The sequence below is a fragment of the Gavialis gangeticus genome, unplaced genomic scaffold, assembly GCF_001723915.1.
Source record: "Gavialis gangeticus isolate Ggan-Ray unplaced genomic scaffold, GavGan_comp1, whole genome shotgun sequence".
Classification (NCBI taxonomy): domain Eukaryota; kingdom Metazoa; phylum Chordata; order Crocodylia; family Gavialidae; genus Gavialis; species Gavialis gangeticus.
The window spans coordinates 17137527-17164346 of record NW_017729026.1 but is presented as its reverse complement, the minus strand read 5'-3'; the positions used below and the strand labels follow the sequence as shown (position 1 = coordinate 17164346).

The window sequence follows — 26820 nt, the reverse complement described above, 5'->3', positions numbered from 1 at the left end:
TGGAGTCATTACTGACTCCAAGATGAACATGGGCCGACAATGCGAGGTCACGGTTGGCAGGGCTAACCGGACCTTGTTGTGCATCCACAGGTGCATCTCAAGTAGAGCCAGGGAGGTGATCCTCCCCCTCTATGCAACACTGGTCAGGCCACAGCTGGAGTACTGCGTCCAGTTCTGTGCACTCCACTTCAGGAGGGATGTGGACAACATTGAAAGGCTCCAGAGGAGGGCCACCCGCATGATCTTGCTAGCTGTAATTCCAATTGCGCTTTGGCCTTCCTGGCTTCATCCATGCATGCCCGAGCAATATGCTTATACACCTCCCAAGTTGTTTGTCCAAAGCTTCCAATTCCAGTAAGCTTCCTTTTTGTGCTTAAGCTTACCAAAGAGTTCTCTGCTAAGCCAAGCTGGTCACTTGCCACATTTAGTATTCTTCCTGCACATCAGGATGGTTTGTTCCTGTGCCCTTGGTAAGGTTTCTTTAAAATACAGCCAGCTGTGCTGAACTCCTTTCCCCCTCAGACTGGCCTCCCGAAGGATCCATCAGTTCCCTGAGTGAGTCAAAATCTGCTTTTCTGAAGTCCATGGCCCGTACTCTGCTGCTCCTTCCTTCCTTTTGTCAGGATCCTGAACTGCATCATCTTGTGGTCGCTGCTGCCCAACTTGCCATCCACATTCCCTATCAATTCTTCCCTGTTTGTGAGCAGTGAGTCAAGAAAAGCATGGCCCCTACTTAGTCTTTCCAAAGTTGTGTCCAATGCTCAGCATCCCATTGAAAAAAATTAGCTAGGGTTCTCAAGAAAGTATCCCCCAATTCAAATTAGGGCTCTGCCAATCCAAACCTGATTTCTGAAGATGAGAATATTTATGTGCCCTACCTACAAGCTACAGTAACAGACAACTGAATAGGACATGTGGCCAGGCTACAACTAGGGAATCAGTAACTGTTTGCAAAACAAATCCATGCCAATAAATCTCAACAAGAGTATGGGGCACACTGGGATGTTGCAAGCTGTTGCAAGATGCTGCAGAAAGTAGGAGGAGATATGTAAGGTGTGAAAAGATTAGCAAAAAAAAACAGGCTTAGGCTCTCACTGCCTGGCTACTTCCCCAGACCCACTACCTGCCTTTTCTACTGGAAGGTAAGAACTGTAATAAATTAATTAGTTTTTGAAATGTGGTGCTGCTCAATTCCAAAAAGCTACAGAGTGGTGCCTGGAGTCTAACAAGCAATTCCTTGGAGTTTGAAAAGGTTGAGAACCACTAATCTACAATATATGAAGTTTTATACATGCTTTCCATTTTAAAACACACCTGTCAGCTCTTTTCTATTCATGAAATTTGCATGCCTATAGCACTTGAGGTTCTCAGGGGATGTTGAATTCAAGTACAAACCAGACATGGGACCTTTCAGCTTTTAAGGCTAAAACCAGTGGTTGGATTTCTCCCAGGACAACTTATCCTGGGATGGGAAAAGTCTGTTGTCTAACAGTAAGTGCCTGTGAAGTATAAGAATTACTGTATTTACCCAAATCCAAAATGACTTTCCCCCTCACTCCATTATTAGATTCTAGACATGAAAAATTATAGACTTGTTATAATTTTCCATGTCTAGAATCTAATTATTGGAGGGTCGTTTTAAGACTTCCCTACTGCTGCTACAGGAAAGCAGAGGTGGGGGTCAGAAAGAGAGGGAAGCAAAGCCAGGAGGCAGCTGGGAAGGCCAGTGGCAGGGAAAGCAGGGGAGCAGATGATGACAAGGCAAGTGGCATAAGGAACAGCAGCATGACCCCTGCCCCTTCCCCCCATGCCTTCCCCCTACCACTTATGCCCAACTACCTGCCCTCACCTTATGCTGCTTTCCCTGACTTATCCAGGTACAGGGATAGCCTCAGAAGAACTCCTGACCCTCTCCTGCCCCATGCTGCAGGGAACAGCTGTGCAAAGAATTCAGTTTGGGTGGAAGTGGGGGAAGCCTCCAGGTTCCTCCTTCTCTGCCCAGCTCCCAGTCCCAGTCTCCCTGGCTAGGCAGGAGGAGGCTATAAGGAGGAATCTGCACTGCCACAGCTGTTCCCGGCAGTGTGGGGCAGAAGAAGGTCAGGAGCAGCTTTGGAGCTCCTGCCTGTGTCAGCTGGGAGCTGCAGAGTAGCTTTGGAGGAAGCCTGACTTGACTGGGGACTACAGCAACAGTAGCATGCAGATTAAATTCTTCCCTGCCTGGCTCTCTGCCAGCAAGGGAGATTTGGTGGGGGAGGAGCAGATCCCAGATGGAAGAATCTGCATGCTACTGGGCATGTCTACACAAGACATTTATTGCAAAGTAGGCTAATTAACTGTGCAGTAAACAACTTGCATCTACATGTGTGGCCCTATTAGGCCACAGGAAACTAATTAACTCTGCAGCACTACATGTGACGTAGCTGGCTGGAGTACAAGGGTGCTTCAGTGCGGGGGCTGCTATCCATCTAGCCTTGCAGTGGAGCACCTCATGCCCCAGCCAGCCCCTCAATAGCACACTGAGCTGGGTCAGAGCATCTCTGGGCTGGCAGGCTGACCCCCCCTGGACTCCCTGCCAGCTGGGGCTGCTCTGACCTGGCTCAGCACACTGCAGTCCTGGGCACACATGTAAACATGGCACCCAGGAACAATACATTTCGGTGTGATAACCAGTAAGTGCATTGTACCTGTAAACTCCGGCATAAGTGCTGGAGTTTACTGCTTTGCCTTAACAGCACATGTAGATACACATACCGATGCTGTCCCTAGTGCACAGCCAGCTCCCCACACAGTTCCCAGCTGGAGCATACTCAATTTTAAGATGAGACATTGTTTTCCCCATGATGAAGATGGGGGTGGGGGTGGGGGGGAGACTCGTCTTGGTATCAAGTAAATAGAGTAACACTTTGCCCCTGGGATAATAACAGCTAATTTTAGTTCATTGTTATTCAAGCCAAACATGTAAATTACTGCCCTGCACCTGCTTTGATACAAGTCACAGCTTGGGACAATCAGCCCCAGATAAAGCCAACATCTGGTTTTAGTCTAAGATCAACAAAATAAGATGAATTAAGTCCACTACAGTGGCAGACACGTCTGCAATTTAAAGAGGCACATTTTCCAATTGTATACTTCTCTCAAACATTCCTTGATGTTTTGCTTTGTCTTGTAAGTCTGCAAGATTTTAGAGGCAGAAATTGCAGCTACCTCTATGTTTTCACAGCACCTAGCACAAAAAGCTCCCGATCCTAATCAGAGTCCTAGATTATACAGTAATATAAAATACTATATATTAAAATATTAATACTAATTAAAATATACATACGTTTTCCAAGCTGACTGCAATTACATTACAGTTAAATAAGTTTGCGTTCTGTGTTTTTTCATGTATTTTTCCACAGATCCTCTGCTCAGTTAATACCCAAGATGGACAATGGTCACCAAATAAGAAGCTATTAAACTATTTGTTTATCCTCATTGGGTAATGTGTCCAGGCCTTATTTAGTGATGCTAGTCAAACTCTTATCTGACAACAGAATGATTAATTTTTTTTATCAGCATTTGCATAGTGTTTATCAATATAATACTTCAGTGCTTCACAAACATTAACTGATATGTTTTCAGACGTTTCCTGATAAGTGAGATAATATTATTATTGCCATTTTACAAATTAATATCACATGCTCACTAATTTTTGGGTGTAAAATCTGACATTTGTTTAGGTTCCAATTTTTCACAGCACATATTATATAAAGCACTTTATATGTTTGTAGCAGAGCTTCCATTGACATTAACTACTGCTGCGAATGCAATACTGCAAAAAAGACCTGAATATCTCAAATTCGTAACAGGAAACTAAGCAGTGCACAATTAGGTCCTGTACAAAGGGACTCTGTGGTTGAGGCAGGGACAGCAACATTCCTAATTCAGAGACTATCCTTTCTCTCTCAGGTCCCCCGATGTAGTCACTCCATATTTTCATATATATAAATAAATGAAGCAGAGGACAACTGTCTTCTTCAGTTCATAACCCTGATTCACTCTACTGTCTGCTTCATCTTGGGTGCACTGATTGACTCAGAGGTCCTGTGGGAAAATACGGTATGATCATGTAGTTAAAAAACTGAACAGACAATGCATATGCATAAAGGGGACAAATGGAGGTTGCAGAGGTAACGTTTGATTGATTGGTCGAAACATTAAACATACAACCAGAAATTGTCAGAAAATGTATCATGTGCCATTATATTAATATCATTGTCACTGCATGGGTGGTCAGCAGGGTTGGATTTATTAAAACTATAGCACTGATATCTGCCATTTAAGCTAATGGAAAAAAAACCAAAATAAATAATAGATTGACATTATTAATGATGATTCATCACTATGGATTTCTGACAAATACTTTACCAATGGATTTCACAAATATTTGCTCACAGTAGAAGAACACAGGACTCAGGAATCTTGCATTCTATTTTGGTTTCTGGAATTGAGTGTGCTCTTTTACCCTTGACTTCTCTAAAACTGATTCACCTTCACTTTTGCACTCTCCTAAGTTTGACCCTGTCCCAGGCCTCTCTTTTCTACCCTCTCTATTGGGCCCATAACCCAGACCTAGTCTCCTTCCCCAGCCTATCCCAGTCTCTTTCCTTGTCCATCCCATCTCCAAATTTCAATACAAGCTTCTGCCCCAGCAAAGTTACCTTGCTCAAACGTTCCAAGCTTCACCCTAGGTTCAGACTCTGATTTTTCAATTAGAGGAAGATTCTCCTCTCCCTTTCCCCTACTCTTCCCTCCACCTACCAGGGTGCCTGAATGCCAAAAAGGGGCATTGAGAGCACAGAGACAAAACCTCCCTGTTTTCTATTCTGGTGCCCAGCACCACAGTGGTCCATACACCTGGAAATATCTGCAACAGAAGTCCTAAGAAGAAACAGGCTTAGTATAGATAGAATCTTTGAAGAATTTGGTTGTAAAAAAATCAAATCAGTCTCTATATAGCTTGTACAAACTGATTTTTCAAAAGCTTTTAACTTTGCTGAACTGGTATAGCTTTTTATTGGAATACCAGAACAACACATGCATAAATAACACTATGGCAGTTCCCCAGCCAAATTTCAAGCCTATATTTTAAATTGTGGAGGAGCTAGAGCTTCTCAAGGAAAAAGTTCTTAATGTGAATAAAAATAATATCTTTTCCTTATCCTTTCTTAATTTAACCCCACCCCCCAGTCAAAGGTAAATATTCAGCATGAAAAATTCAGCCCAAATAGCTAAAGTTCAGCAACATTAAAATCGACTGAAAACTGTATCTTAAAAGAAAGTCTCAAGCAACCTTAACTGCAAGTAGGTGTATCAGTTTGAATTATGAAAATAAAAATTAAAAAACAAACTTCTTAAAAGAAAGCAGTATTTCAATACAAGATTCACCACTCATGAAGATCATACTTTTACCTGCCCTTTTTTTGATTCTACTCATTACTATCATTCTTTCTTCAAGAGAATATATTTGTCTTTTTGCCTATATTTCCTTAAATGGAACATATCTAGGAAGAGCCTAGTGCAGAACAGACCAGTCCTTAGGCTGATTCAGTTCCTGTCCTCTGTTCCACAGTTCCATAGTCTTTTGCTGGCATGGGTTGGAGCTTGTGACCCAGCTGATGGTGGGCCAAAGTATCTGCCCTCTTTTCTTCCCCAACAATAGCCAGCTTCCTGCACTAACTCTACTCTGCATCTACACTTCCTTTGTTGCAGACTTCCAACCACACTGCAGTGAGGGAAACACGGATGCAGTAGAGGAGCAGGCACTGCAGTGGGGAGGCGCACTGTAGAGGGGATGGCAACATAGTGCAGCTCCATGCTACCAATCCCCCATACCAGATCAGACCTCTGCAGTCCAGACTGGACCTCTTTGCAGGCCAGATCCATCCCACAGGCTGCAGACTGCCATACCAATCCCTGGCTCCACTGCCATCCCTAATAAGTTGGTCTACAGTAACGGTTGACATTTTTATATAATGACAAGTTCAACAACTCAAACGTTATTAATTAAACCACAGTTAGATTACTTTTATCAAAACTATATATTTCCTGGATTCAAACTGATGACAGAGTGGAAAAGTTTCTAAATCTCAGTTATAATTCTTATTTCTCTCTTCCTAGAGTCAAATTCACTGTCTATTTCCTGTCATCAACAATATAATAAGTTGGTGACAAATAATTTAAAGGCCCAGTATGTTGTGCAGATCTTTCAAAACTCAAAATTAGAATAATTTACAAGACAGACAAGAACCACCAAACAAACAAACAGAACAGCCACCACTGAGCAGAGACTTGTTGGGAATATCTAAAATGTTAATTCATCAATTTTAATTAGCCAAATATCTAGACAGTGTGTAGTAAGTAAACATTGACAAAAGTACTTAGCAAAAAAATAGAAACAGTTCTAGTTAATTCCTTAAATATTCATAATAAAGTAGTACATCTTAACATTGCAGAAAGAACTTCGTAGCTTGGAGGGCAACACACACTTATGATACTAGATGTGGAACTCTATCAAAAGTGCTTCCAAAAGCATGATCCAAAGCTCATTGAGGCCAATGGAACAACTCCATTGTCATCAATGATCTAAGGATGAAGGGTCCCAGTTCTTCCAGATGACTGTGCCCAAAATTAACTTTCTGTTCAATAGGAAATGGGGAGAACCCCTGCATCCTGTTACAAACATATTCTCTTTACCCCAGCAATTTAAAGATGGACCTATAAAGATATCATAAAAGTGCAGCTGTGGCTTTACTGTACTCTTGTTCTCACACCAGTAAGATAGTTCATGTAGTGAGGAGTATTATAACACCAATAACTTGTCCATATTGGGTTTAAGGCAGCAAAGTCTGAGGCACTTTATAAGAGGATTCTACACCACTGTGTTTATTATCTGTTGTTCTTTACAAATGCAAATGTACAACAGTCAAGACTCCTTAAGAGACTAGAGAGAGAGAAAAAAAAAATAAAAAGTGAAATGATTCATATTCTGGGCCTTGACACATTTTTCTGTTATAAACATTACTCTTTAAAAAAAAATCTATTATTTACTGTTCTTTTAGGACATGCATTCAAATTTCTCACCCTCTCAAAATATTAACTGTTTAATTAGTTAGATATCTATTACTTGTTTAATTAGTTAAACATCATCGTCTGTCCAGTAACCAAATACAAGTCAATGTCAGAAAGTCCACAGAGGTGGAAAAAATAACTTAAAAGCAAGCATTAGGAAAAGAGCAAGAACCATTAATAGTATCCGTGTAAAATATTTCACTAATCTTTTGACAGGTTTAATGTGATTATCACCATAATATCTAAGTACATGAATTAAAAATATGTTGGAAAGATACTTGAAAGACAGTTCATCCACCATCCTCCTTGAATATAATTATGTCTCTAATTCAAATGCATCATTAATTTTCTGCCTTAAAATTTGAATTGGGGGGCTATCACTTTTGAAAATACCTTCAAAATCTCTGAATTTTTTTTCCCATACCACTGTATACATATTTCCTATTAAGGCTTAATTTGTCCAGGGCAGCAAAGTCTCATTCTATGTCTGTTATTAACATAAAAGCATACTTTTGTATTTGATGCAAATAATGTCAAACAATAATACAAGGAACAGTGGAGAAAATAAGCAGAGAAGCATCTATTATCTCATACAATTAAAAGAAACATGTCAGCTCTACTCAGATGCAAAGGTCTCAAGCTCTGATGGTAAAAGACCTCACTGAATATTAGCAGAAGATTTTTGCCAGGAGGGGAAGAATTTATTTTAGAGCACCGTAGGGTAGCTGGATAGTCAACACTGAAATGGTTTCCTAAGCTTTATATGCTGGCTGTTTATTTCTCATTTGACTTCAACTTGAGCTAGAAAATCTCTGAAGTGGCAGTTGCTTTTCATTAATTATTGTAATTATACTCTCTGTCTTGATGCATTCTAAATTTATTCTCAATCAATTTTCAGTTCTTGGCTTTCTATAAAGATTCTAAAAGTTAAAGTGGTGTTCAAGAGTGCAGAATTAATAATTTTTACTTGCTAATTTGATTTCTGCATGTTGAAAATTTATAACAGAGAACTACTGCCCGCAGGACAGCATTGCTTAGGCGTTTCAATGTAAATAACTTATTTTCCCCTTAGAAATGGGGAATACAAGGAGAAAACCTGTTTAAAATTGATGCAGCTGAAAAAAAAATCCTCATATAGAGGAGCAAGGCCTCCATATGAATTGGTTTCAGAATAAAATGACAGAGGAATAAGGAAAAACAAGCTAGAGCAGGGGTCAGCAACCCAGGGGCAGGACATTTTGCTCAGCATGCTGTAACCAGCTCAGGCTCTGGGCAGCTGCTGCCTGCCATGGAGCTCAGGCTGTTTGCAGCAAGAGCCTGAGAGGCTGCCAACCCTGCTGCCAGCAGCCCAGGCTCCATGGCATGCACCAGGTGCCCAGAGCCCAGGTCAGCTGTGGCAGGCAGCCATGAGGCTGCAAACAGCTGCACTGTGGTCCAGAGCCCTGGCTGGGCTCTGTGGTTGTGGTGCCAGGCTTTGGGCAACTGCAGCAGGCAGTGGGCAGGCTGTGAATAGCTGTACCGAGGTCTGGAGCCCTGGCACTAACTGTGTGGTGTGGCGGGTGCACGTGTGCCTTGGGGCATATGGCGGGGAAGCGGATAGTGAAGCGCAACCCTAGCCCCTCCCCTGTCATCCACCCAGAGGCATGCATGCACCTGTTGCTAGCAGTGAGGATTGGACCCCTTGTGGGTGCCCTGCCATCTGCCTCTGGCATGCCAAGTCGAGGCATAGGTGAAGGTTGGGGTGTTTTTGGCATTCTGGTCAAAAACATTACTGACCCCTGAGCTAGAGACTGCCATAAAATTCAGATCAGTGACTAGATCGCTTAAGTATCAATCAGGCAAAGAAGGAAGATCAACTCAGAAGTTACAAACTGGTGCACCAGGATAAAGTTATCAGAGCCCAATCAGCATTCTTTAGTTAATAAGGTCTGAAAGGCTGAAGGATAATCATTTTATACAAATTTAATAAAAATATTCTTGTGATAATATACTTAAGAAACAAATCAAAATGGGCAGTAAGCAAAAATGGTAATTGAATGTTGGATAAAGCAAAGACTTGAACCAGCAGCTGAAGAAGCAACTCCAAATGGGAGCTCCTTCCCTTACTATTATGAAATGTCCAAGTTAAATTCAATAGCAATTAAGGGTCCTGGATGAAATATGACCACTAAAATGGAGAAATGTCTAATATTACGACCCAGAAGCAGTACTATTAGTTATCTAAAACATTAGAATTTAAGAGGGTCTACCAGTTTTGTAAATGTAAGCCCAAGACATGTCTCATTTGAGGCAGGTCTGATTATCCCCAGGTTAACACCTGAATCAGAACAGGTACAGCTTAGTTATTTATATACATCACCCTTCCCAACTTGCATTGCCATGCCTCTGCCAGTAGGTGGTGAGCAAGAGCACTACCTGGCCAGATTGTCCTAAAATGACAGGCACCTTATTGACAGACGTGGCCGTGTCCTGGGAAAAAGCTTTAGCACATTTTATCGTACATTTTTCAGAGGGACTTGAAGTGGGACAAACAGGCACATCTTGAAGCAGGCATGACTAGGATCCCAAGGCAAAAGGCTCTCTCTCAAGAAAAAGGTGCTAGAGAGATAATAAGTGGGTTGATTCCATCACTGACCTCAGAGTAGTTGTCCTTAAACAAAAAAACCTTTAAAAAACAACTGGAATGTGAAACTGCTGTACAAAAGGCATCCTTAGACTGAATTGTTTTAACCACGCTTCCAAAAGAAACCATGGATTCTTACCATAAACTAGCTGTTTACTCATGTCCCTCTAGGCATTACCTGCCTTGTACACTTCAGTTATCTAATCACCCCTTTATTATCTCTTAACAGTGCCCCACTCCTCACTTCCTTTCTATATATAATCTTTTTTTTTCTGCCAGTTCATCCATGGCATCTAATGAAGTGGCTGTCGCTTATGAAATCTCATATCTCCCTATTACCTGACAGCTACTTTCACTGAAGAAGAGGTGAAGACAGCACTATCTCGTGTTAAAACAGGAAAAGCTGCTGGCCCTGACCACATTTTTCCTGAACACCTCACCAAACTTGGGCTGATATAGCTCAAGAGTGGCTACGCAGCTTTCTGTCAACACACATGCATCACTGCAAGATACCCAAAATCTGGCACAAGGCCAACATCATTGTAATACAGAAGCCAGGGAAAGACCCAACAGACCTGTGGCGGGGACATGCCCCCACAGGTTTTCAAAGGAGTGGAGGCAAGCTCTGCAGGTCCCAAAACCCCAAAACAGACCCCCCGCAGGGAAAACTTACCTCCTGCCGGCCCGGGAGTGCAGGAACTGGGACCGCGGCTGCAGCCACATGAGCCAGCGTTACGTTGGCTGTTTAATCAGCTGTTCCCCATGCAGGGAACAGCTAGACCAATCACAGAGGTTGTACTGACTGCCACGCAGAAGTTTAAAAGCCCCAACAGACCCTGCGGAGGGGACAAGCCAAAGGAAGAGAAAGGAGGTGGGCAGAACATCAGATGTGCTGAGCGTCCTGCAGGGAAGAGGAGCGGCACAGCCAGAGCAGCACCGGCGAGCAGGCCAGGGGAAATCTTTGAGCCCCCTGCCGGAGGCAGAGCAGGGGGAACACTTTGGCCCCCTGTAGGAGGCAGAGCAGGGGAAGCACTGCAGTTCCCTGTGGGAGACAGACCAGGGGGAGTGTTCGAGCTCCCTGTAGGAGGTAGAAAAGGGTCAGTGTTTGAGCCCCCTGTAGGAGGCAGAGCAGGGGAAGCACTGCAGTTCCCTGTGGGAGACAGACCAGGGGGAGTGTTCGAGCTCCCTGTAGGAGGTAGAAAAGGGTCAGTGTTTGAGCCCCCTGTAGGAGGCTAGGGAAAAGGAGGTGGCTCCATGTCCCTCTCCTCCCCAGGTGAATATTTCTTCTAAAGAAAACAAAAGAAAAGAAAAGGGAAAAAAAAATCAAAGAGACAGAGAGAGAAGGTTGAGGCACCAGGGTCAGAAGGACAAGAGCCGACTGAGTCCACTTGGACGTGGGTTCCCCCATCTGAAGCAGGTGGCAAGCAAGCCTGTGGGGTCGAAACCACCATCGCATCATCACCTATCTGGCTGGTGATTCAACAGGTTGTAGGGGAGGCGGAGCCCCTTGGAACATCGCGCTGAATAATCGTGAGTATTGCCATTGTCAGGAAGCCCTCCCAAGAAGCCCCTCTCCTGATAGCTTAACATCAAAGTTGTGGCAGATGAGTTGAGGGGAGGGGCTACATACCCGACAGGCCGTGCTACTCATAAGGCCCCCCCAGAGATCACAAGACCCAAAGAGCTACAGACCATATCACTGGTCTGTAAACTCCTAAAGCGGCTTATCCTGAACCAAATCACATCGACTGTTGACCAACAACTGCTGCATGAACAAGCAGGTTTCAGAAGAAACCAATCAATCCATGATTGTGGCAGCTCTTACAACTGATATTGAAAGAGCTTTTGAGAATCAAGAAAAGGTTGGCATGGTTCTAGTTGACTTAACAGCAGCCTACAACACAGTTTGGCACCCAGGCCTCCAATATAAGCTATTTACCACACTACCAGACAGAAGTCTGGTTAACTTCATTATGGAGATGATCTCAAATTGGCTCTTTACTTAGAGTACATCATACGGAAAGACAAGTTGTCACAAGAGACTCAGGAATGGAATACCACAAGGCTCTGTCCTTGCTCCAATCCTGTTTAACATCTACATGGCAGGCTAGGTAAGCACCACATTGACCATATACATGTATGCAAATGGCCTGGCACTTGTTGCTACCAGCAATAACGTATCATCAATAGAGGCCAAACTGAACCATGACATGGAACTCATACCTTCCTACCTAAAACAGTGGCAATTGAAGCTGAATATACAGAAGACCACCTCACACTTTTTCACATGAATAATCATGCCGTGAATGCCAAGAATTGTTGTGGAGGGAAAAGAGTTACCCTTCAAGAAGACTGGGGGTTGGGGGGAGGGCAGGCGGTTGGAAATCACTCCCAGCTTGGTCTCCCTTTGAACTCGCCTGCCACAACTTAGATAAAAAGAAGAGAGCGATTCAGTGATGGTATCTGAACAAGGAATCACCACAGCTAGCTGCATAGTAAATTCTCACAGAGTAGCTTTTATTTGCACAGCAGGAGTCTGTATTGTACCAATGTCTTCGCTAATTACCTCATTAGCGAGGGCATTCCGAGCTGCAGATAAGGACTCTAGGCTCCAGATGCCTGAGGGATACTTTATAATTACCAGTCTCTGGGGGTTAAAAAGTCTTATGAGCAGAATATGCTGTCTGCGTCTTACTTGTGCTGGGAGCTGCCCCTGCTGCTCCCTCACTTGTTTGAATGGCAGTTCTAGTGTCTTAGCTAACTCCACAAGTTAGTTGCTCCGTCTAGCTCCTGCTGCCCAAGCCCTGTCCTGAAGCCTCTTTCTAGCTCTTGGGGTTCCCAGAAGAGCTGTATCTTGAAGCCCCGCAGTTTCCCCACACTCACCAGACTGGGTGGGGTTCCCGGGGGAGTATTTATACTTGTGGTCAACCTGTCATTGTCCTGAGTCCCAAGATCCTGGCTTTCCTTGGGGGTCACAGGTAAGTTTTCTCTTTTTCCTTCTTTCAGGGACCCAGTGGTCTCTCCTCTGCCCTCCAGTCCCCAAAGGCAAAAGGTGTTTGTCCTGTGGCTGGATTTATGCTGGTGGTGGTGGGCTAATCATCCCGCCCCTTCCCTGATGTGAAACTCCCTTCAACTGGCAGGGTGCAGTCTCAGGTCATCCTCGCCTGAATCCCATACAGTAACAGGGCTCCCGTTTGAGCCCATTACAAAGACACTAACCTATCTGGGTGTCACTCAGACAAAAGCCTAACCTTCCACTACCCCCTGGAGACACTGAGGCACAAGGTAACCTCAAGGGCAGCAGCTACTAAGAAATAAGCTGGTACAACATGGGAAGCTGAGTTCTCTACCTTGAGAACAACTACACTAGCCATGGTTTACACACCAAAGGAATACTGCTTTCCTGTGTGGGCAAATAGTGCCCACACCCACAAACTGGACAGTGCCCTTGAATTCTGCACTACAAACAATAAATGGCTGCCCGGTATACACGGAATGGGAAAACATGTTCATCTTGACTGGAATCTCCCCTCATAACATCAAGAAGTCTGAAATACTGCTTGACCTGGCAATCAAAGCCCAATGGGAAGACCATCTACTACATAATATAATTGAAAAATACTGTCGCAGGGCACTGAAGTGCCTGCTCCTAAAGAAGGACAGGTGTTGGTTGCTGGGGCAACCACAAGGATCAGCTGACCGGAAGGGGGCAGGGCCTGGCCTATATAAACAGCTTAGGCTGAGGCCAAGGAGGCAGTTCCCCTGTGGCAGCTAAGGAAGGTGGAGCTCTGCTGGAGCAAGCAGGGCAGGCCCAGCAGAGAAGCCTGATGGCCTAAGCAGCTTATGGGCAAGGATAACAGGTAGAGGAACCCCTGGCAGGGATGGAAACGATGATTAGCCTGGAGGCTTATTTTGTGTTGCAGCCGGTTGGCTTATGGGTTTGCTTTGTTATTACACTGGAGGACTGGGTGAGGCTATAAGGGGTTGGAGGAGGCCTCATAGGAGCGCCCCAGTAGTGTGGGGGTTCCTGGCGCTGGAGAGGGCACTGCATTTTGGGGTGTCCTGACCCCGGCCCCAGTGTGGGCAATATCAGGAGGAGCCCAGTGGGGGCACAGGCAAGAAGCCCAGTGGGGCGTGAGACCCAGGAAGGGGGTCTGGGAGCCAGGTAAAGCCGAGGCTGCCTGAGCCCCAATTGTGGGAAGCCCCAGTGGGGTGTAGGACCCGGAAAGGGGTCTGGGGGCCAGGCACATCTATGGCCACCTGAGCCCCGCTTGTGGGAATCTCAAGCAAGGCCCCAGTGCGGGCGTGAGCGCGAGCAAGGCCCCAGTGGGCAGTGTTGTGAATAAGAAGCCCCAGGGAGGGCATACAGGAATAAGAAGCCCCAGGGAGGGCATACAACAAGAGCATGGTGTTTAGCCCCGGGGAGGGCATATAGGAGTAAGAAGCCCCAGGGAGGGCATACAGGAATAAGAGCCCCGGAGAGGGCGAGCTACGGGTAGAAGCCTGGTGTGGGCCGCTAAGGGAAGACAAGCCCGGAGCGCATCCACGAGGGCGCGGGCAACAAGAATAGACACACCAACGTCCAGTACATCTGAGAGGCTTGGGACGTGGTAAAAGGGGTGGTAGGAGCCACACATAGCCCATAGGGCTGGGTGCACCAGAATCTATCCATATAGAGCAGGGGCCAGGAAAAGTAACAGCACCGTGTTCAAGGGGACAGTTAAAGGCAGCCTCCCTTAGAATACTTGGACCATCAAAGACGTGGCGGGTGAGAACGAGGGTGCTTGATTGCCAACTTGGCACGGTAGGGGGGCGCCAGGAGAGATCACGGCCGCTTCTGGGTCCCCGCCCTGTGACAAATACCCAATGCAGAAATGTCTAAAAATCACAAAACCCCTATCAATGGAGTGGACGGAAGGTGGCGACAATCCAGGTGGCAATGATGGAGCAGGGGGGAAGAGGGCGAAGCCACTGGAGCTGGCCTTGCCCCCTCTCCCTGCTCGCTGGAGATGGCAGCAGTGGCGCGGGGGAGAGAACAGGGCTGGGACACCATGGCGAGACCATTGCCGATGCAGTGGTGCGGGGAGGGGAGGAGTGGGCATAGGCCTGATGCAGAGGGAAAGGGGAGGGAAAGGAGGAGCGAGCCCAGGGGCAGGGGGGAGAAACTGGCTCGCCGCAGCAGTGGCTAGGGGGCAGCTTGACGTGGCAGCGGCAGGGGGAGGGGAGAAGCAGGCCGCCCCCCCTCGGGCCCACTGCACCCCCCCCGCACCGTGGTGTGTTGGCTTCTTGCAACCCTTGGGCCCGGTCCTTCCTCACATTGGGCCCAGGCCCACTCCTCCCCTACCCCCGCTGCTGCAGCAGAAAGCGAGGGAGCGGGCCTGGTCCTCAAGCAGCAGGATGGAAGGGGAGAGCTAGCCCAGCTGGGAGGGCAAATGGGGCTCCATCCCCGTCTGCTCCCCCTCTCTTCCCCTCCCCCCCAGTCATTCTTGATGTGCAATTGGCTAGTACAACTATATACAACTACCATCCTCACACCCTTCGGGTCATAAACTCCTACATAAGGCATGGGCAAACCTGAATCAACTACAATCAGGCTATGGAGCTTTCAACAAAATCAAACAAAATGTGCCTTACAAACTCACTATCATGCCCCTGTGGCGAAGGAGATCAGACAGCTTGGCATATGCTAACTGACTGCCCTCTATATGGTCCACCAGAGGGAGCAAACAGTCTGAAAGACTGCAGTAATATTGATGGATCTACTCTTAAATGGTTGAAGAAGTTGACTTTCTAAAGTCATACACAAGAAGTATATCTCCCTAAATCTCTATGGTGCCATCTTGCCCTACCTTGTTTCCAACTTCAGACTAACATGGCTAACCACTTCTATAGAAAATCACTATGTAAGACAGTGATTAACTATCCTCCTGTTTCTCTTTCTGTTCAGGTAGTTGAGTTTTAAAATGGCAATTTTTTTTTAATGTATATTTATAATACTTTTCAGATGGCACAATTAAGCTGAGAAATGGAGCAAAGGTTGTATTTTAAAGTAAATAACCACTCAAAAGCATAGCATGAGTTGAAAAGACTGATGCATCTAGACAAAGTGACATCTAGATTTACTGTGAGTTTTATGAAGGAATAATCATTGTATTCTGGCCCTTGACTGGTAGAGTTATTTTTTTGTGGTAACTGGGCTTACATGCTCAAATGTAGAGGTAATGGGGTAGCTGTGCACAGAGCAGCAGCCGCAGCAAAGCCAGCTGTGGTGGTGCCTGTTTTCTTGTGCTCCCTCCTCTGCCGCCCAGTAAGCCCCTCTCAGTTACAGTACTACTCAAATGTTTTAAGTTAACATAAGAAACAGAAATCATACAGATTACCCAAACTGAATCAAATTACTCACATATGTGCTGTACATATAAGTAGTAAAAATTATGCTCCGTGGACTTAGCGACCTAGAAGATTCTCCAAGATTTTATATACTGATAATATACTTGACAGTATGACAACCTGGATCTTCTACTGCAAGCCCAGTCTTTTAGCTGGCATTTATCAGCAGTAGAAGTATTAAGTGAGTCTTTAAAGACTCAGTGATGCCGGTAGCTCTCCATGCTGTAGGGGGAATATTTCTTGGAGGAAAAGAAAAGCTGAATTTTACAGTTGTGAGGAAGGAATATATCAACAACCTGACCTGAGGCAGTAGCTTGGCTAGATTTTATATTGAATTTGTTTCTTTATAAATAAAAGAGAACTCCCAGAAAGTGGATAACATTTTGATCCTTTATGGAGTCTATAGATTTTACTTTTTGGAGGACAAGGAAGCTATTTGCTTACCAGCACCATAATAAATGAAAAAGGAAATACACACATATCTAAGAAGATGGGATAGAGAAACCTCATAATGTTTAATTAAAAATGTCATTAAAAGGTTCTGGATCAAGTTCTGATTAGAGTTCACCAGCTAACTGATCAGAATTTCCACTGAGGTATTTCACAGGAAGAGTAAAAAATTGCACAAGTTTAAGAAGCTGGAAAAATTCTGATAAAATAGTTTCTATAGGAGAATGCAGTTCCGTCAGAGTTAAAATCATATTTTGCAAAATCATATCTTTTTCACAGAAGTTTCATTTAAGGGAAACACTGGGAACAAGTTCTATTAGTGTCAAAACTTCCCATTTTGACATTTATAAAAGTAAAATATTTTAATTTTTTCTTTGACATGATTTTCATTTAAAGTATGATGAACTCCCCCTCCTCACCAAGCTACTGTACCAGATGCAAGCCATTAGGGATGAATATATTAAATTATGCAGATAAGAAGTAAAAACTACTGCCTAAAATTATGTCTGAGAAAGGTGATTAACTAATAGATTGTTAGTAACTCACACTTGTTTTTTGGGTTTTTTTCAACTGAGTTGAGTATACTATATATGTTTGACATTTTATCAAGGCAGTGATTTTTGGAGTGAGAATCCAAACATGCTTTAAAACAAAAAGGAGTTTTAAATATTTAAGTTAGCATTATGTAAGTAGTAGTTCAGCATGGCAAACTTTTAGACTGAAGTATTTTAATATTTTGGTGCTATTTTTGTTTAATCTGTTCTCAATCAAAGGTTTATTAGAATACGATTCAGAACTGCAATAATTAGGGTGCTCATACATCCCATTTTTGGCAAGACAGTTCATTCCACCCATCCAGCATTCTCAGCTGAAACTGGAGCTCAGAGCCAGCAGAATATGCCAGAGAATGGGGCTGGGGGAAAGAGGAGGGAGGGTTGGCAGAGTGGAGTGCTGTGGGACTGCAGGAAGTCTCTTTTTGACACTTGGGAAATCTAGTCATCCTACCAATTACGCAAAGTAATATTCTGAATTGCTTTCTGGGCCTTTTTAAATTATGGTATATCCATATATCAAATCCAGTGATGCTGAAGAAATGTCCCTTCTATGTTAAATTTGACTAGAACTAGACTTTCAGTATGTCAACACAGCGCAGCACAGTGCAACAGAGCTATGTGGATCTTGTGGTGTGGTGGTACAGCCCCAAATAAATATACTTACTGCTCACCACAGCTAGTTAGCTTAGGTAGAGTGTTGCATTAATTCAGCTATATTGCCTCCACTTCTCAGTCAACCCAGGTGTCTCTGCAAACTATTGCATTGTGCTGCACAGACAAACCTTGAGTGAGGGTATAAAGATAAAAGAATATTGCTGGGATGAAGAATGAAGAAAAATAGTTATGTGATGCAGCATGAAGGCACAAAGTAAAATGACTAATTGTTAGAAACTGCTTCTTCCTCAGAAGCTAAAATGTCACATTAGAAATACTGTACTGTGTCCCTTTCACGTATTTTAACTTGCATTCTAATAGAAAAGCTAAAAAAAAAAAAGTGAAAAGAAAACGTTTGTTCGTTATTTTAAATTTAGTTTTATAAAAGTGTGAACTAAAATCTTCTTTTGTGTCACCAAGTGATTCTAGAAAGGGAAATGGGCTTAGGGAGAGGGAATGCTATAAACCTCAATCCTGTGAAGACCTACAACAAAAAAGAGAAAAGAATATAAAACAAAGTAAACATATTTAAGATACAAAAAGCTGTTTATCTGTCATGTTTTAACCTTCTACCAAAAGTTATCTGTCATATTTGAAAGATAATATCTTACTCAAAAATAACTTTTTTTTGAAAAACTGTATAAAGAACCATACCTTAATAAACTGGAAGTAAATCTCTCCAATGCTTGCATCAACAGATTTCTTTTGAACTTTGGTGTCTGAAGACACTTAGCGATTAACAGCATATAAGGCAGTGGCAACAACTGTGTATAATTACACACAACCCATTAATACACCCTGAAAGGGCTTATTGGTATAAGAGATTCAACATATATATGGCATATATAATGAGGCTAGGAGAAAAATGTTGAGTCTGTTTTCCACTTATCTCTCTCACAGCAAGAAAATAGATCAATCTGTAAGCAAAGATAGTTTCTTAAACCCTTGGAGTGATTCATCCTGAACAGAGGCTATCGTTCTGTTGGAGGTTTAATATTGCCCTAAATGTACTGAGCTCTTGAGCAGGGAAAAAGACTTTTACGAAAAACCAAAATGGGGTTTGGACAATCCTTAATGTTAAAGGGGTAACATGTAACAATCTTCAACTTTTTAGAGAAAGTTGTTCTCAATTATCCTGAACAAAAACACGTGTACACAAAGTCTGTGTACATATACACACAAAGTCTGTGCACACACATAAAAGAGAACATTGACTTGAACGTGATAATCCTCATTATAAAGAAAGATGTATCCAGTAACTGCAAGATATCTCTACATGCAGGTGAGTGTCCACAAGACCCATTTTTGTTTCATCTTGTTTTTCAGTGGATTGAACTTCTAAGTCTTTTTCCATTAAAACAAAAATTGTCTGTGGAATTCCAGTTTCCTGAATAAGGGATGAATGTCTACTAAGATACATCTTGTTATTCAAGGGAGGAAAGAAGTGGAAGACATTACGGCCACTACATGGTATAGGCATCCATGAAAAGTATAACTCACTTGCTGTGAAAAAGTAGTTAAACGATACAAAATAACACTTTGAGCAGGGGGTTGAACTAGACAACCTCCTGAGGTCCCTTCCAACCCTAATTTTCTGTGATTCTAAATCCTCTAAGGCATTTTTGAAAGACACACTCTAAAGTAAGGTTCAACATATAACTTTAGGGTGAAATTAATTAATGATACAGTGGTCCAGCACATGACCTTACACAGCAGATGAAAGAGACACTAGGGCTGTAAGGTTGGTTTACAGGTAGAGCAGTTGTTTGGAGAGAGATGCATAACCTTCATGAGTTGTGAAAAATATATTTATGCTGGCAGCACTTAAACCCAAACAAAAACCCATGACAAGAGCTGGCTAAAGGCTGAATCAGGATGTTCACATTTGTAGACGTCTGAACAGTGAGCATTACGGAAAAGTACATAGTATTCCAACCTATAGGAATATCACAGCAACCACAGTGATGGCATGCTATTAAACACAGGCCTTTATTTTCAGGTTGTTTGGATATTACCTGTGTTGCTCATCTCAATTCAACCTACATAGCTCCCAATTGCCAAGGTTTCATGCATCTAAAATGATTTTTACATATGATTCAGACTGATTTTTAGTGCTATGCTGTGCATCATCTGTCTACTTGCTTTTTGTAGCCCTTTTAATCTACTTAAAATGGTCCATTTCCTTAGTAAACTAGAGCAGTTAATTCCCTTTTTATGGACTGAAGAGACACACTTTTTGAATTTTTATTTAAAAAGAAGCCAACATTTCCTTTGGTATTTGTAAGTATAAGGTAATAGCTATACAGCAGCAGTCGAGTAAATCAGCCAAAACAAAGTTCAAATTATACCAGTTCTCATGGGCAAGGTTTGTGACGGCCAGAACCAGAGGGATTAATAAGCAATAAATATGTGCTTCTTGGAGGCATTTGGTATTTTGCCTAAACAGGTAATATTAGTTAATATAAAGCTTGTAAGTTTGTAAACTGCAAACGTAACTTGTCTGTCATAAGTTTTGTCCAAGCAAAAATTTTGAATGTATGCTGATAACACAGAGTTAGGTCTGAACATGTGCAGACAAGCCTAGTCCACAGCATGCCCAGCATGTGCCCCCTATTCGACCTATTGGCTTGTCAATCACAACTGACCTAGTTTTGTAACAACACGCATGCTCAGTTCTGCTCAGCACTGATAAAAGTATGATGTAATTAGATGAGAAAATTCTACAGACCTAGCAACTTGATTAGCTGAAGTGTCGCTATAAAGACTTGTGAGCCCCCGCCGCAGGGGGGGAGACCGGAGAGACAAGGGAGAGACTCGACCTGAGAACAGAGGCTGCCTTGGCAGGGACTGTCTCACAGGGAGAGATCAACCCGATCCTGAAAACAGAGGCTGCGACTGCAGGGACTGCTCTTCAGGAGAGTCTTAGGTCCACCGGTCTTCTCACTGTTGTGGTTCGCAACTCATTCGTTTTCGACCTTGTATCGATTTCCGTACTGATCTTCCAACTACTGACCTTGCTTCTGGCATTCGACCGACCACGATCCTGATTAACCCGAACTGCTTCTCGACCACCGACTATGACATCGCTACATCCTTCGGCATAAACTCTGGCACCACCACTGACCGTCTGTTTCGTCCACGTTGGACTGGCATCACATCATTCTTCGCGTTACAGTTTTGTTGTTTGTCCTCCTGATCCATGAGCTGTTGACCAGTCCTGGGACTATCGAGTTAGGCAGCCGCACCTAGTCCCCGGGCTAGAAAGCAAGGGCTCAGCTCGAGAACCCCGTGGACCAACAGACCCCTTTGTGGTTATTCATTTCAAACTGTAACTGAACAAGCAAGCTCGTCTGCCTATGCTTCATCATCTTGTAGCGTAAGTCAAAATAAAATCCACCATTTGAAACCACACGCATCTCCCGCACTGCTCAGACTCCTCACCGCTAATCCCGCCTGTTCCGCACCAAAACCCTGGGCCCACCGTGACCTTGGGGCCGCTATTCCCCGACAAGTTTAACCAAAATGATAAATTAACTCTTCGTGGAATTGACTGGGCCCTATAGGCAAAGCTGTGGCTGCGAGATTAGGAGACCTAATGGTTTTTTGCTCAGGGTTCAGTCTTGATGATAAAACTGGATCCAACTGCCTGGCACAGCCAACACATTCCAGGAAAACACACCCCAAGAAAGCATATTCAAATGAAACCTAAGAGGGGTTGGGGCTTAGGCGAAGCAATGTCAATTTCAAACCTAAAGGTGCTGCATCATAATTTGCTTATTGGATAAACCCGACTCTGGGTAGTAACCTTTTATGATAATTTTAACACCTTTCAATCCCATAGGGTAACAGCTATAGGGTAACATTATGAGTGGCTCTAAACCCAACAGATTAACATAAGACTAGGTATAAAAAGCGCATGCATCAGGTGATCAGCAGGAAGGAGGGAACAGAATAGTCATTTCTGTTCCACGCCCAGACCCCGGACCCCCGTGTGAGTGAGGACTGGATTCTGATCAAGGGACCTTCCCCGGTAATCCCTCTGACAGTGTCAATTGGGGACGCCTGATTTCACTGGAATTACTTGACGCACACCTAGCATTGAGGGACTATTGATAGGTTGTCAACCCACGTCTGTCTATCTGTTGTTTTGAACAGCCCAGTGGCTAATACCCTTGCAGTGCCCAGTTGGCCTGTTGTTATTACCTGTTATTTACTATTAGCTCTTTAATACTGCATTATCTGCTTATCGCATTTATCTTTCTGTTAACTGTTGTGTGTGCATGTAAGCTATAATAAATTTGCCTTTACTTCACTCCTAACTTTGCCTCCTCGATCCGAAACTGAACGTAACAGCCCAGTTGGCCTACGATAAAATTGATACAATCGCAGTGCCCAGCTGTCCTGTGTGCTTTCCTTTTGTGCTTGGAATATGTATAACTGTTTCTACTTACTATCTGTAGCTTTTTCTTATCCTTGTTAGCATTGCTGTGTGCAGCCTCAATTGCAGTATGATGCTTCCATGCCAGTTCTTCCAAGGTCTTAGAATGAGCCTCCTTTAACTGTGCAGCCTCTCCTTCCAATCTTGTTTGCAGTTTTATAAGCTCCTTCTCATAGTATTCTCGTTGTGATTCCCTTGCTTCACTTATCCTCTGTAAAAGCCAAACAAATATTGCAAACTCACCTTTGCTTAAGTGTCTTTTTTCACTTCAAAGTGAAAAAAGCAAAAAAACCACCACAACATTTTTACTGAAGACACATAAACACATTACACCAGAAAATACACTAGACTCAAAAACCTTTTACAATTATATAGAGGCAAGGGTGTCACACTCATCTGGCCCTGCAGGCTGAATAAGCATTGCTGGGCCAGTCTGTGGGCCACATAAAACATGCGCCAGTTCTGCTCCAGGGCTTGCTCTGCACCCAACATACGGACTGGACCCAGCACTGCATCCAGCACAAAGTGGTCTGAGACACAAGCTCTATGTAGCACCCCACTGAACTGACTCTGTGGACTGGCTCCAGGGCCATCCTGGATCAGACCCTAGGCAACCCTGTGCTGTGTGCAGCACCAGCTTCAGCTGGTGCATTGAATGCAGAGTAAGCCTTGGGGCTGGCGCATGCTGCACTCAGCACACGGGCAGGAAGGCTGGGCACACTGCACATGGCATGAGGTGTGCCCTGCATGCTGTCTGCAACACAGCCTGATGCAGACCAGGTCCAGAGCCAGTGTACAGAGCTGGTCTGGCATGGCTGCTGTATGCAGCATGTGCTCCAGACTGATCCCTACACTGTACGCAGCACACGGTGCTGGGTCTAGCCACATGAAGTCCCACATGGTGACTAGGGTTGTTTCAGAGATCCATGGGTCAGTTAATACAGCTCTATGGGCCAGGTCCAGCTTGCTGACTTTGTTTGCCCCCTCATATAGGTAAAGTATTAGATGTTAAAATCTATGATCTCTTTTTGTGCTATGTTGTCTCGTGTAGAAATAGAAGTATTCTTAGAAATGTAAGACTTTTGTTTGTCTGAAATAGAAAAATCTATTTTTTTTACCTTCTCCAGTGCCAGAATCTGTTGTCTCTGTCTCTCATCCAGACTCTGTGTTTTGCTTTGCAACAGATTTCTTTCCTCTTCCAATTGAGATAGCTTTTCTTTTAATCTAGATTTTTCTGTTTCCACATCTCTTATTGTAACTTCCTGTGTCATTTGAGTAGCTTGAAGCATCCCAATATGGCCTACAAAAAGAAAACTGCTATTTAACATCTCAGATATGAAGGTTCTTACCTGTAACTAAAGTTCTGCAAAATGGACTCTGTACATTCATGGGATGCTCAAGAGGTGAAGCTCTAATGCTGGGATCTTCTCATAACGCTTATTATTTGAGTGCTCTCATGACCCTTCCCTCACTTGAACATGTGATGGCAGAGTTCCGAAAAAGGGTATGGTATTCTGCCTGCCTCCAATGAAGGGGATTCTATAACTTTCCTTAGCATGTTATTTCACTTTCCTACTGTTCTCACAGCAAGGAAGTTTTCTGAGACTTAATCTAGAGACTGCTTCTCTGCAGTTTAAGCCCATTGCTTTATGTCCTGCCTCATGCAGCAAGGAACCATTGTTTTTTTCCTTTGGGGGAAGCTTTCAAATACTTGAAAACTTCTATCATGTCTCCCCCTTAATTTCTTTTCATCTAAATGCAAATACCTTGTTCTCTCAACCACCCCGCTATTTCTACATCCAAGTGATTAATAAAAAACAAGTCATACCAGAACAGAACCCTATGGAATACCACTTAAATCCCTGCCCTTCAGATATCAATCCACTAGTAATTATTTGCTTGTGATTATTCAACCAATTAGCATTACTATTATTCAGGCCACACTTCACCAGTGGATTTATGAGACTGTCATGTGGGACTATATCAGAAGCCTTACTAAAGTTCAAGTACCGTTATGTTAACTGCATTCCCTTCAACCATTCAACTAGCTACCCTGTAAAAGACGGAAATCAAGTAGGTTTGACATGATTTGTTCTTAACCAATCTATGCTGGCCACTAGGGCCACCCCTTCCTCTTTCATATATTTGCAAATTTATGGATTTATTATTTGCTCTGGTAACTTCTCAAGTATTGAAGTCAGGCTATCCAGTCTGTAACTCCCTGGGTTCTCCTTTTTCTCTTTTGTAAAGATGGGTAGTATGTTAGCCCATCTAACTGCCGCAGGGGAAAACTAGGAGCAACAGTCATAAACTCCTAGAAGAAGGTTTCAGACTGGATATAAAGAAAAACTTCTTCATGGTTTGTGTGACCAGACTCTGGAATAGACTCCCAGAAGGGGTGGTGCAGGCACCTACCCTGGAGATCTTCAAAAGAAGACTGGACACACACCTTGCTGGGGTTATTTGACCCCAGTAGTCTTTCCTGCCCAGAGCAGGGGGGCTGGATCTAATGTTCTCACAAGGTCCCTTCCAGCCCTAAACTTCTGTGACTCTCCAATCCTCTGGCACAAGTAGAGATGTAGAGAAATCCAAATGTATGTATCTCAGTGAGGGAAAGAATATTTGAGCTGAAGAACAATGTTTGTCTAAGAGCAAATGGTAAAATTGGTTGTGAATAAATTTAAACCAGAAATTAGAAGGTTTCTAACCATTAGAGCAATGATTCTGCAACAGCCTTCATATTAGAGTTGTAGAGTCAACCCCACGCCCCCCAAATCCCTAACTACTTTTACAATGGAATCCAGTAAGGTTATAAATTTCTAACTGCTGCTTTTGAGAGAGCACTCCAGGCATAACTACTCATAGATTATCCCTGATGAATATTTATCCAAACTCTTCTCAAACATAGCCAACGATAGAGGTTCCCTAGGCAGTCCGTTCCACTGTTTCACTGTCCTAACAGTGAAGAATTTTTTCTTGCTACCCAGGGTAAACCTACTTTACTGCAACTTCAAGCCACTGGTCCATGTTCTGCTCACTGCAACAATGGAAAAAAGGTGCTCTCACTCTTCTTTATGGTAGCTCTTCAGATATTTTTAGATTGCTATGATGTCCCCTCTTGGGCACCTTTTCTGCAAGCTGACTTTTCAATCTTCCTTCATATGGCTTGTTTCCATGCCCTTTTTGTCACCTATGTCTAGATGCTCTTTAACTTCTCCATGTCTTTTTAAAATATGAAGCCCAAAACTATACACAATACTCTAGAGGACGCCTAACTGGTGCTGAGTAAAGAGGCACTGTCACCTTCTATGTCTTGCATCTAATGCTCCTATTGATGCAGCCCAAAACATCAATAGGAGTATTAGAAGTGTTCTGTGTAGCTGTGCCACACCACAGACTCATATTGAGTTTGCGATCCACCAAATCTCTTAAGGCACCTATACACAAGCACGGAGACTACTCCAATGCACAAGAAGTTCAGCATGTTGGAACAGACTCAGTTGAGTCTGCTCGAGCGTGGCAATTACCACACTCCAGCAGCCTCCTGCATTTATGTATCAGCATCCCCACATTTAAAAATGGTGATGGGGCACTTGAACTAAAACTTGTTGAATAAGCTTTAGTTCAAGAACTCCCACTGCCATTTTTAACTGTGGGGACACTGATGCATGAGATATGCTGGTGCTTTAATTAGAGCAGTTCTTGGAGATCTATAATGATAGTGTGGCTCATTCAATACTACAATGTGAGATGTGGTAACAGAGGTCAGTATGTTGGAGAGGATCTTAACAGTGATTTTTAGATTCCATAGGGGTTAGGAATGAGACAAGTTTATCCATAATCATAAATCCTAAAATTTAGAACTGGTTTTGACCTTTCTGTGAGCTCTTGTTGCATATGACAAAGGAAGTTGGAAACTGAACTTCCCTTAAGCAAACAGATTCCTCACAGTAATATCTGAAATTTGGAACTCGATAGAAGAAGAGGACACAGCTATTAAATCTTAGCTTATGCCATTTTAGATTCTCTAGCAGATCTACAGATCTGGGTTTGGGCAAAGAAACCTACTGAAAAGTTTACTTTAAGACTCTCTGTAGATAACGTCTTATTTATAGTTCTCCTCTAAAAAAAAGAGCTCTCACACATAACACTCTCAAATGGGAATTCTTGAGATATGTCTTACATATAGGTCTTACAGCTTCAGTCATTTCTGTTTATTAGACAACTGACTAATTGTAAATGGTGAGCCCCCATGGCTCACCAAGAGCATCCGGGAATGTCTCCTTGATAAAAAGGTGGCTTACACCCAATGGAAAGAAGGGGTCATCACCAAGGAGGGCTATTCTGCAGTTGCTCAGGGATGTAGGGGGGGTAGTTAGGAAGGCCAAGGCAGAGATGGAACTGGGAATAGCTTCCCAGATTAAGGACAATAAGAAGTCTTTTTTTAAATACACAGGGGGTAAAAAGAAGGTCCCAGGTAATGTGGGGCCCTTGCAGGATGCGTTGGGAAACTTGGTCATCACACCAGATGACAAAGCTAACTTGTTTAACAATTTCTTTGCCTCTGTCTTCCTAAGTAGGGACCAGAATAGCAACCTCCC

The 26820-nt window shown here is 43.4% G+C and overlaps 1 protein-coding gene across 5 annotated transcripts in view; it reads right to left on the bottom strand.

The window, feature by feature from the left end:
* FAM184A (family with sequence similarity 184 member A) overlaps window positions 1-26820 on the bottom strand; it is a 265054-nt gene that overhangs the window by 147493 nt on the left and 90741 nt on the right. For all 5 annotated transcript variants that reach the window (XR_002097914.1, XM_019520036.1, XM_019520038.1 and 2 more), the window contains exons 4-5: window positions 23338-23519; window positions 22233-22430 (exon numbers count right to left, since the gene is read on the bottom strand). Coding sequence is in view for 4 of the 5 variants with exons in the window: in XM_019520036.1 (XP_019375581.1) it covers window positions 22233-22430; window positions 23338-23519 (380 nt within the window). In the remaining variant the exon portion in view is untranslated. The remainder of the gene's footprint in view (window positions 1-22232; window positions 22431-23337; window positions 23520-26820) is intronic.